General features: G+C 43.1%; 1 protein-coding gene across 2 annotated transcripts; it reads left to right on the plus strand.

Annotated features, from left to right (window-relative positions):
- The first annotated feature begins 5,113 nt into the window (after nt 1-5,113).
- LOC124667013 lies at nt 5,114-11,186 on the plus strand. 2 transcript variants are annotated; one of them, XM_047204348.1, is made up of 9 exons: nt 5,114-5,147; nt 5,558-5,768; nt 5,876-5,943; nt 6,480-6,887; nt 7,030-8,133; nt 8,795-9,007; nt 10,223-10,411; nt 10,815-10,829; nt 10,878-11,186. In XM_047204348.1, exons 2-9 carry the CDS (start codon nt 5,558-5,560, stop codon nt 10,953-10,955), a joined length of 2,286 nt encoding a protein of 761 aa, XP_047060304.1. In that variant the 5' UTR covers nt 5,114-5,147; the 3' UTR covers nt 10,956-11,186. The 2 variants fall into 2 exon arrangements, with proteins under 2 accessions (XP_047060304.1, XP_047060305.1); XM_047204349.1 differs by having other exon boundaries at nt 5,116-5,147; nt 6,495-6,887.
- Nucleotides 11,187-11,420: the final 234 nt, after the last annotated feature.

Genomic DNA, 11,420 nt, shown 5'->3' on the forward strand with positions numbered 1-11,420 from the left:
AAATTTTTGAAAACTCACCATTCTACACTTTTAAAATAAAGCCAACAAAGAAAAGTTTTATTGTTCATAGAGGATGATATGTGGGACCCATGAGCCAGCGTCCTCAATGTTTCAAAGGCGGCAGAAGATTAAAAGAAAAAGACAAATAGCTAGAAATTAGGGGTCAAAAATAAATCCAAGAAATGAAAGGTTTATCGTTCACATAGGTGGCTGACAAGTGGGACCCATGAGCCAACAGCGTCGTCAACGTTTCAAAGGAGGAGATCGAAAGAAAAAGGCAAGTGACCAAATTTCAGGTGCAAAAAATAATCCAAGAAAAAACTTTTATTATACACAGATGATGACATATGAGTCCCATTTTGCAGGAGGGGTATCAATGTTTCCAAGGCGGCACATGATCGGAAAAAAGTAAGTAGCAAAAAATCAGGGGGTCAAAAAAATATCGAAGAAAAGAAACATTAATCGTTTAGAGAGGATGACACGCGGGACCCTGATGGCGTGTAAGACACACGTCCGTTGGGAACCCCAAGAGGAAGGTGTGATGCGTACAGCAGCAAGTTTTCCCTCAGTAAGAAACCAAGGTTATGGAACCAGTAGGAGCCAAGAAGCACGTTGAAGGTTGATGGTGGCGGAGTGTAGTGCGGCGCAACACCAGGGATTCCGGCGCCAACGTGGAACCTGCACAACACAATCCAAGTACTTTGCCCCAACTTAACAGTGAGGTTGTCAATCTCACCGGCTTGCTGTAACAAAGAATTAGATGTATAGTGTGGAAGATGATGTTTGCAAAGAACAGTAAGAACAAGTATTGCAGTAGATTGTATTCGATGTAAAAGAATGGACCGGGGTTCACAGTTCACTAGTGGTGTCTCTCCAATAAGATAAATAGCATGTTGGGTGAACAAATTACAGTTGGGCAATTGACAAATAAAGAGGGCATGACAATGCACATACATATCATGATGAGTAGTGTGAAATTCAATTGGGCATTACGACAAAGTACATAGACCGCTATCCAGCATGCATCTATGCCTAAAAAGTCCACCTTCGCGTTATCATCCGAACCCCTTCCAGTATTAAGTTGCAAACAACTGACAATTGCATTAAGTATGGTGCGTAATGTAATCAACACAAATATCCTTGGACAAAGCATTGATGTTTTATCCCTAGTGGCAACAGCACATCCACAACCTTAGAACTTTCTGTCACTATCCCGCATTAAATGGAGGCATGAACCCACTATCGAGCATAAATACTCCCTCTTGGAGTTACAAGTATCAACTTGGCCGGAGCCTCTACTAGCAACGGAGAGCATGCAAGATCATAAACAACACATAGATGATAGATTGATAATCAACATAACATAGTATTCCATATTCATCGGATCCCAACAAACACAACATGTAGCATTACAAATAGATGATCTTGATCATGTTAGGCAGCTCACAAGATCGAACAATGATAGCACATGAGGAGAAGACGACCATCTAGCTACTGCTATGGACCCATAGTCCAGGGGTGAACTACTCACACATCAATTCGGAGGCGATCATGGCGATGAAGAGTCCTCCGGGAGATGATTCCCCTCTCGGCAGGGTGCCGGAGGCGATCTCCCGAATCCCCCGAGATGGGATTGGCGGCGGCGGCGTCTCTGGAAGGTTTTCCGTATCGTGGCTCTCGGTACTGGGGTTTTCGCGACGAAGGCTTTAAGTAGGCGGAAGGGTAGGTCAGGGGGCGTCACGAGGGGCCCACACACCAGGGCGGCGCGGCCCCCCCCTAGGCCGCGCCGCCTTAGTGTGTCGCCACCTCGTGGCCCCACTTCGTATCTCCTCCGGTCTTCTGGAAGCTTCGTGAAAAAATAAGACCCTGGACGTTGATTTCGTCCAATTCCGAGAATATTTCCTTACTAGGATTTTTGAAACCAAAAACAGCAGTAAAACAAAGAATCGGCTCTTCGGCATCTCGTCAATAGGTTAGTGCCGGAAAATGCATAAATATGACATAAAGTATGTATAAAACATGTGAGTATCATCAATAAAGTAGCATGGAACATAAGAAATTGTACATACGTTTGAGACGTATCAGACCCATGAGCGAGCAACATCCTCAACGTTTTCAAGGCGGCATGGGATCAAAAGAAAAAATAAGTAGCAAAAAATCAGGGGTCAAAAAATCCAAGAAAAAAAACATTTATCGTTCAGAGAGGATGACATGCGGGACCCATGAGCCAGCAGCGTAAACGGCTCGATCGGAGAACGTGAACGAGATGGCACGATCGAAAAAAACATCGCTAGAGACGCTGCCATCTGGGCCCTACAACCCTGGGTGGTGTGGATTTGCGATGACTTGGCTGACGCACCCGAGAATTCATCATGCACCACGTCTCGGGCCACCATACTCGACATTTTCCACGTTTCCGTGGTGCTAGATGGCCTCAAAAATGAGAAAAAAAAGTTTTGACATGCATCATAGAGAGAGCAAAAATCGTCAGAAATGGTGCATCAGCAACCACGGCCGGACTTTAATTCGACGGCCATGGCAACTTTTCTTGTAGTGGTACGAGGTGCATCCCTCGCCTTGAAATTGTTATAAATAGGCCCTCGTTGATCGGCGGAATCATAGACCTATCGACCACAAACCAATTCCCGGCGATGGGTGTTGGCCGCGCTCCTCTCCCTGCCGGCCGTAGGGTTGTCGTCGCCATGTCCAGCCGACCGGCGTGCCATTCCGTTACGGAAGGCGTAGATGCCCCGTGAATCTCAGGTCTGTCTCCATGGGCGGGTCGACCAGCATCTCGCCAACCATAAGTACGTTATCTCTTGGTCTTTCCTTCCTTTGTTACCCTGTTGTGCTCGATGTTTTGATCCAAATTGATTTGCTTGTTTCCTCAACAGGTATGCTAATGACATAGGAAGGCGACCCAATAGGCCAAGGTGTTGAAAGTTGTCGGCCCGTCGCACAACCGCAAGCTTCAGCAGAAGCTAGATCAGGCTGCCCACTAGGGCAAGGCGTCCAAGGGGAAAGGAGGTGGAGCGGACATCAACAACAAGCGCGCCGGTGGGGAAAAGAAGAAGAACCGTGGCCGCCAGGGGTGAGGTATGACGCGCTCTCCATTCGTTCAATTTTGCCGGTCAGCGATGTCCCCCTTTGCTTCTTCTTCTCAATTCCATCCTAATTTGCTACCTTACTTTTCTTCTTCTCACATCGAACCTAACTTTCCGCTTTGTAATTTCAAGGCCCGGTCTGGTGCGATGGGGGTGCCAGCTGTTCATAGGGATTTCCTCTTGATTTCCTCTTCCTTAAATCTCACGATTGTCTAGCTATGAGACAATTTAATAACATTCTTGTATTTTTTTTGGATACAATTTATTAAAGTATTTTTCATCTTATTTCCAAATTCGCTTTAATATTCATATTTGAAATTATTTATCATTGTATTCGAAACATATATAGAGTATACATTTTTGTAACTATTTTTTACAATATACTATCTTAATTATTTTTTCTCAAATTTCTATTGAAATTTAATTTCCCTGCCACCAATTTGATGGTCAATCTCTAGAAGTAACATAAAGCCAAGAGGGAGGAGTCCTCAGCTTTCAAGAAGATTGCGATACTTTTTTCCAATATGAGTAACATTGGTTAGTGTGTGTTATGATTGGAACCTAAAATCCCGACTCTACCAAACAATTTAATTTACTTTCATATATAGTTTAGGTTCGTATAGATTTAGTTATAAATTCTAGAATATTCTAGACGATGTGACTATGTAAGATATCAAAACAGGTTTTCCCAAGTGTCATTTCTGAAATCACTAACACGGTTGTGAAAAACAGAATATGACACAAGTATGCTCCTCCATCCATTTCAATGAAAAAGACGTCCATGTTTTACGTGTTTTTTCTTTAACTAAAAATTACCCTAGATATATGAAGATCTTTTGTATAAAAATATCAACATTGGAAAAGTTATTTCCAATACGAATTCAACAATACTAATTATGTATACCATCAAACTTTTGCTACTCAATTTTTTCGGCCAAAGTTCGTCTTCAAATGCGCGTGAACAGAGGTAGTGCAAGATACAAGCTAGTATTTTCTCTTCAAGGGTAATAAATGCTAATGTTCTGATTGCCGCCTCTTAGCAAGGATCCATTTGCTACTTAAGCTAATCAACAAGGAGCTAATTGCTCTCTTCCCGCGGGCACAGATGCCCGCGGCACTGGCGGCGTTCCTCGATGGCCAGCGCTAATCGATTTGGTGCACTCCGTTCATGTGCTCACCACGGTGGCGCTCTGCCAGGGTCAAGAGCGACGACGACGTCCGCTGGATCGATGCGAAAATAAACGGTTTTAGGGCTAAATCATTGAGAAAATATGGGCCATACACGCGAACTTCTCAACCGTATGTATATAAACCGCTCCGTACTTCGGAAACCGACCTCCTCTAGAGGAATAACCAGATGGATATGTGGAACAAGAGGAAGAGCGAAACCCTAACCTACCTGACCGTCAGTCATCATGCCACCACCGCTCGCATGGACTGGGCATCGCTAGCCGGGGGATGTCCTATAATGGTATTCTTAACAAAAGATAAGAAGCTCGTTTCTGAGATAGTAATCTTACAACAATCGAGTCCAAGTCTCGGGTTGCGTTTAGGCAAGGCGTCACTGCTTGGCTTTCGCTATTAAGAAAGCTTGACCTTTTTTTCATGAACTACTGGAACTTTTTTTTGTTATAAAAAGCACAACATAACTAGAAGAAGCAAATCGGTCCTCCCAGTTCAATACACATAGTTTTGGGCCCAGATCCACCGGGGTTGGGCCCCGGAGGGTCAAATACCGGCCCACCGAGGTTAAACCGCTCTGGTTTTCTACCCCGCTCGGTTTTGTGTTCCGTTTCCGCCGGTTTTTAGAAACGACCCGTGAGCGCGACACGACGCCACGAAGCGGCCGGCACTCCCTCTCGCGATAGCGGCGGCGGTGACTGGAACGGACGGTCGGAGGGGACGGCGGCGGCGACTAGACGGTTGCCGGCTGGAGGAGAGGAGCTCCTCGACGTGGACGCCGCCACGGAGTCCGACCGAAGCCCTAGCCGGAGGAAGCTCAAGATCTTCCCCTTCCCCGCCTCCGACGCCAGCCGGTACAAGGTAAATCATCTCCTCCTCCTCCTCCTCCTCCTCCGCCTCTTCTTCGCTGGGTGCATTTAGCATGTTACTACGTATGGTGAGGGATCTAATAAGGGAACCTTTATCATTGGTACTACTAGAATATTTGTGCCCTGTCAGGGTTTGGTCATTTAATACATTTTCCAGGGGTAGTTGGGGTCACCCGTAAGATAATGTGGCATCTGATCAGATTCACCTACGCGTGCAACACACTATACTAGTATGTTAGCTTGACAGAAGCAGTACCTACATGCAGATGGATGTGTGTCAAGTCAAGTTCATGCATTCGATTCCCAGCTTTTCTTTTTCAGACAGAAGATGCAAGAATTTTGAGTTGCAGCAATTTGCAAATAATAACCCTACATCATTGCTCCCATGCTCTTCTTTCTCAGATGAAGGAAGCTTTTGATCCGCTCGCCTTGCAGATGAAGGAAGCTTTCGATCCGTCCGCCTCTGTTGCGGCGACACCACCAGAAACAGAAGGCACTACTTCCAGCTGCAACATCATGGGTGACGTGCTTGCCGAGCGAGATGCCATCTCCTCGCAGCGGCAATGCACGTGTCCTGCTGATATTCCTGCTGAGCGAGACTCTCATCATCCATGTATGTCTCCTGGTAGCTTCCCTCCCAGACAAACCCAATTCTGGTTGATCTTTTTTGTTGCATCTTCTTATTCCGCCGCCATGGAAATTTCTTTTTTCTTTCTGCAGGGGATGGTATGAAAAGTGAAGACGATACCGATTTTCTTCATCACGCACACAGGACTTTGTCACTTCTGGTACGAGTGTATACCCTTGTTTAGTCATACCTTTTTTTTTCATCGTGCAGCTCTATCTCTATAATTTTTTTTGAATCAAGCACTTCCTCTTCTATAATTTTTTTTTAGAAACACTATATCTTCCTTTGTCATTAGTCGACATTAGAAGGGTTGTATTTATCTGAACCGAAGATAGTTGCTTTAGTCCAGCTGACTAAATGAATATATTAACTCTTCAGTACTCAAGCATGAAACCCAAGAGGCACTGTACTTACTACAAAGATGATTTAACATTTCAGCTTGTTTTTTTGTCAGTTTGAACAATTAGTTTAATTCAGAAGCAAAATGCAATCGCATTCTCATAGGTCTCAAGTGCGGAGTGTTCCTGCATTTATGCATCTGCTTCAGATGTACTCCTGTTTAAACATGAACAGAATCATTGATCACTTGTTCAACAAGCATTTTCTAAGCGAAGTATGTTTTAGTAAAGCCATACAATTTGTGGATAGCATGCTTTATATCAAACTTAATGATTTTGTTCATCAAGATTCCAACAGCTTGTCCCTCCGCAGGATTATCAAGAGAAGTCTTTGGAGGGCAAATATGCTACTGACATTGGGTCTCATGTATATTCCAAGCAAGCGATATCACCACGGAGTGAATATGATAGGCAGCAGCCTTACTCTCCTTTATCGAGCAGTTGTTGGGAAAATTCTTCTTCATTGGAAACAAGGCCAGGCAATCGGGATACATCATGGCATGCAGGAATGAGAAGTAATATCTTTGGGCCGAGGGATGACTACCTTTCATCATATCCTACTGGTCCTACTGTGAGAAGATCGTATCAAGAAGCTGCTAAAGTTGATTTTAGCTTAGATTTTCATTCTGAGCATCGCTACAAAGGATCAGATCGATTTACTTCATTTTTGAAGTGCAATGGTCAATCTATTGAACCCCACAGTGAGGTATATGAGTATATCTATGGACCATTAGTTGTACTGCAATGATTTTTTGTGTGTGCATATATTGTTGTGTATCTGACATATGTAGTAAATGGTGAAACCTTTTTGTGTATGGTGCCTTAATAACAAGTTCTCATTGATCCAGATAGTTGATTTGCCCAGAGGGGGCCATTGTTTGGATGAGACTGCTTCGTTTTCTAGTCGATGGTGCTTCAAAAATGGGGGCCGGGGGCCTTCACTACCTAGAGGACGGGCGTATGGCGATGAGATCCCTTCTCTGTCTAGTCGAAGTTGTAATGGCAACGGAGTGCTTTCATCCTCAGGTCCATGGAGTTATGGGGTTGAAACTCCCTCGCTCTCAAGTAGACAAGGTCACGGCGATGAAATCCCTTCTCTATCTAATCAGAAATTCAATGTCATCTCACGGTCAAGCCAGTGGCACCATAGTGCTGAAATCCCCTCGCTCTCAAGTAGACAGATTTATGGTGATGAGATCCCTTCTCTGTCTACCCAGAAGTCCAATGGCATTTTATACTCAAGACAATGGCAGCAGTATGATGCTGACATTCCTTCATTCTCGAGTAGACAAGGTTACGGTGAGGATATTTCAGTACTGTCTCCCCATTGGCACTATCGAGACAGGATACCTTTGTATTCTGGTCAAAGGTGTCATGATGCTGAGGCACATCGATTATCAAGCTACCAGCAAGATGCTTCTCGTGGGAGTGGGAACCCAAGAGGCTACCAGCAAGGTTCTTCTCGTGGGAGGAGGCACCTGGGTGACAATTTCGGCCATGGTCTTGTTAGTAATCAGCAAGTCAGGGTGACCACAACCAGACATACTGGCACAAGACCACGGGTGGCTAACAGGGTTGTAAGCAACACTAACTACTGTAGAAATAGCAAGAAAGAAAACCCATCAAGAAATTCTGAGGATATAAGGGACCAGGTTTGTGGTCCACGTGCAAGCAAATTGAACAGCGCATCAACGCCGTCTACGAAGAAAGACATCTTGAGCCCTTTGGTCCGTAGAGACCAATTTAATAGATCAGACTTCTCTGTTCAGTATGAACATGCCAAGTTCTTCATGATAAAATCATACAGTGAAGATGATATTCATAAAGGTATCAAGTACAATGTTTGGGCAAGTACACCAAATGGGAACAATAAGCTGGATGCTGCTTTTCATGATGCTCAGGCTTTAACGAAGGAAAAAGGCACAAAATGTCCTGTCTTCCTTTTGTTTTCGGTATGCCCTTCTTCTAATTGTTTATTCTTTTCTAGTTTGTAGCAGATAAAGCATTTAACAGCCCTAGTGAGATAATTAAGCAAGCATCTCAGTGCATGATAGCAAGTTCCTTTGATGAGATTGAGTTGATACTTACTAGCATGATGTTGATGTGCATCCTACCCTGTGTCGGCTGTGTGGGGAGACAAGACTGGCTGCATTATATGAAGGTGTACTGCATTCCTTTTAAGTCAAATTTCCCTGAATTGCACCCCTAGTGGGCTTGCTATCAGATTATGCCATGATTTTATCCAAAACAGATGCATTTAATTCGCTGAATGCTCCTTACTAGCAACGCCACAAATGCATCGCTGCATGGAAAAAAATAGACAGACGCTGACATCAGGCCAATCACAGCGATTCACACTTGGAACGCTCTGGCCTCCTTATTCCTAGGAATGGACAAATTGGCTCACCACACAGCCGGCACGAAAACACAGATGAGAACAGAGAGAACCACGACGCGCACATTCCCTGACAACAGCATGCCGATCGCCCAGACCACTGGGAGCTTAGAGCTCCTTTGAGACTAGACTTGAATGAAACTATCCAATATATTGTTCATTGCAGTGCTGTTTTACCAAATTGGAAAGACAGGTTTTAATTGTATTCCCTGTTACAGGTTAATACCAGTGGGCAGTTTGTAGGGATGGCTGAGATGCAAGGTCCTGTTGATTTCAAGAAGACCATGGACTTCTGGCAACAAAATAAATGGAGTGGCTTTTTCCCTGTAGTTTGGCACATTATAAAGGACATTCCGAATCGGCTCTTCAAGCATATCACTCTAGAAAATAATGACAACAGACCTGTTACTTTCAGCAGGGACACTCAAGAGGTACCATGATTCATTTTTCCTAATCTGTACCGTAAAATATTTTCCTGCAAATGATCCTTTAGATTTGCTCCTATTATTGCATTAGATAATGTAAAGAAAAGCTAAGAATTCATTTGTTCCTGAGAAAGTTGCTACTTTGGCTGATTTCAGAGGTTTATGTATGTTCCTCCAATGAAGGAAGGCGGTCCTATGTGATCAACATTATATGGCCTGAACCCGTCTAACATGTTACTAGTTGCAGTATCGCTATGCCGCTATTCTATTTCTTTCTCCCATGCGTGGTCACTTCTCTTATTCCTCACTTTGTATTTCTTTTAGAAAAAACAACAGGAGGGGAACTTTGGTAGCTATGAAGTAAACCCTCTGTCCCACATTACTTGTCGTATACCACATAAGCCGGGGGAGATGTCATGTGCCCCATTAGACAGCCTCATAAGGCAGGCATCATAGTGCATTTTTAGGCCTTACTAAATCCTTGTATGGCTTCCTCTATTTCTCTAAAAAAAATATGACCAAGAGTGGATCGAATGTATATAGAACAGATTTCTCCAGGCAGGTATACCTGACCCTTTTTTAGCTAGTTTCAGGAAAGCGGAGGTCCATCTAGTGCTATTCCTCCTGACCCATATTACTTGTCGCAGATTTACTATAACTTTGTACTAAATCTGTGACAAGTAATATGTGTCGGAGGGAATAGCACTAGATGGACCTATTTTGTTTCTTTTGCTACCATCAAATGATCTTGCCTCCTGAACTGAATTTCCATTCTGTTTGACCTGCTTAGCCCCACATGTCAAGCAACTATCAAAATGAGATCCATGTTGCATATGTATTGGCCTATTGGGGATATATACAATGATAAAGGTGGTTCGTAACTGTAAAGTAATTTCAGCTTAGTGTCAACTAATATTTAGGAGAGGCAACTTTTGACACAGAACTTTTAGCTCACCCTCTCACAAACAATCTTTCCAACAAAAAGAGTTCGCAAAAGTAAAGAAAGAAATAGGAACATCAAAATCAACCGATACTTCCTGATAATCCATCAAGCCATATCAGGGATGTATTTCATATAGATGTTTTGCCTCCTCTGTGGAGATCAGGGCAAGCCAACTGCAGAATTGCGCATCGGATCAAGTACATTCTTTATGCTTTGTTGCAAGTTAATTCTTAATGTCTTGATTGTCTTGATCGTATCCTTTTATTTCTTTTATGTAGATTGGCCTGCCCCAGGGTCTAGAAGTGTTGAAAATTTTCAAGGCTTATCGCCATGGAACATCAATTCTGGATGATTTTGACTTTTATGAAGAAAAAGAAAATACACGCTGTGCACAGAAGGGCATAAATGCAGACTCGTTGCATGAAGCCAGAGTATCTTACTTTGGAACAGATGACTTGAAATCAATGGTATGCATATCGTTTTCTTTATGGTTGTGTGGCAAGCTAGTTGTAACTTGTAAGAAGGGAGACACTGAGAGCATTACTTTTGTTATCTTATTTTATTACAAGAGAACAATTGTCGTTGTGTGAACATCGTGATTGTATCTGTTCTTCAGGTCTATGTAGCATTACATAGAATCTAAAAACAATTTTACACCTAATGGAAAATATCTAGAATGAAGCAATAAGCAGTAAGGTCGGGTTAATGTTGTTGTTTGCACTATATCAATGGAATACATGTATTCTTGGTGAGTTAAATTTAGACAAGCTGTAAGGAGAAAGAAATTTAGAAAAGCTGTAAACTTTGTACCCAACCGTGGTTTACAGTGAACCTGAACCCTGCACTGACCATGCCCATTTCTACTTGCAGGGAGACATTGAGGCAAGCATGGAGAGTATCAATCTCCACGAGCCTTGGGAGTAATCCAGATCGATCTCTGTCACGTTGCAAAATATTATGACAGTGACATGGCTGACCACCCAACAAGTGGACACTACACAAATTAACTGAAAATATGCTATAGAATGTTTGCACTTTCTATGGACCCAGATATATCGTTGTCAAGACATGCTATAGAATGTTTGTACTTTGTGGACCTGATATATAGTCGCTGGTACAACTTAGATATCTAGTTTCTGTCAGAGTAAAAGTTTGAGATTAAGTGGTTACAATCTTATGGTGACCGCCATGTTGGTTGTATGTCGCTGATGGAATATTTTGGTTGACAAGAATGGTTAAACCGGCAGATGATCTGCAACTGCGTTTAGCATGCAGGTTGTGATTTTCTGTTTCCGTGAGCTTATTACAATGTCTGATGGAATATGTTAGTTGACAAGAATGGTTAAACCAGCTGATGATCTGCAACTGCACGTACCATGCAGGTTGTGATTTTCAGTTTCTGCGAGCTTATTGAAACGGATTGCAATGTTACTTAAGGCCTGATTGTTTGCTTGCATGGAAATTTTTGCGTTTTCT

This window comes from Lolium rigidum, chromosome 6 (genome assembly GCF_022539505.1).
Source record: "Lolium rigidum isolate FL_2022 chromosome 6, APGP_CSIRO_Lrig_0.1, whole genome shotgun sequence".
Classification (NCBI taxonomy): Eukaryota; Viridiplantae; Streptophyta; class Magnoliopsida; order Poales; family Poaceae; genus Lolium; species Lolium rigidum.

What these genes read in the sequence shown, in the direction of transcription:
- LOC124667013 (XM_047204348.1), top strand. Translation starts at nt 5,558, where the DNA reads ATGAAGGAAGCTTTTGATCCGCTCGCCTTGCAGATGAAGGAAGCTTTC. An exon ending in ACAGGACTTTGTCACTTCTG is followed by an intron (nt 5,944 to 6,479) that starts GTACGAGTGTAT and finishes AGATTCCAACAG; the next exon opens with CTTGTCCCTCCGCAGGATTA. An exon ending in CTATTGAACCCCACAGTGAG is followed by an intron (nt 6,888 to 7,029) that starts GTATATGAGTAT and finishes TCATTGATCCAG; the next exon opens with ATAGTTGATTTGCCCAGAGG.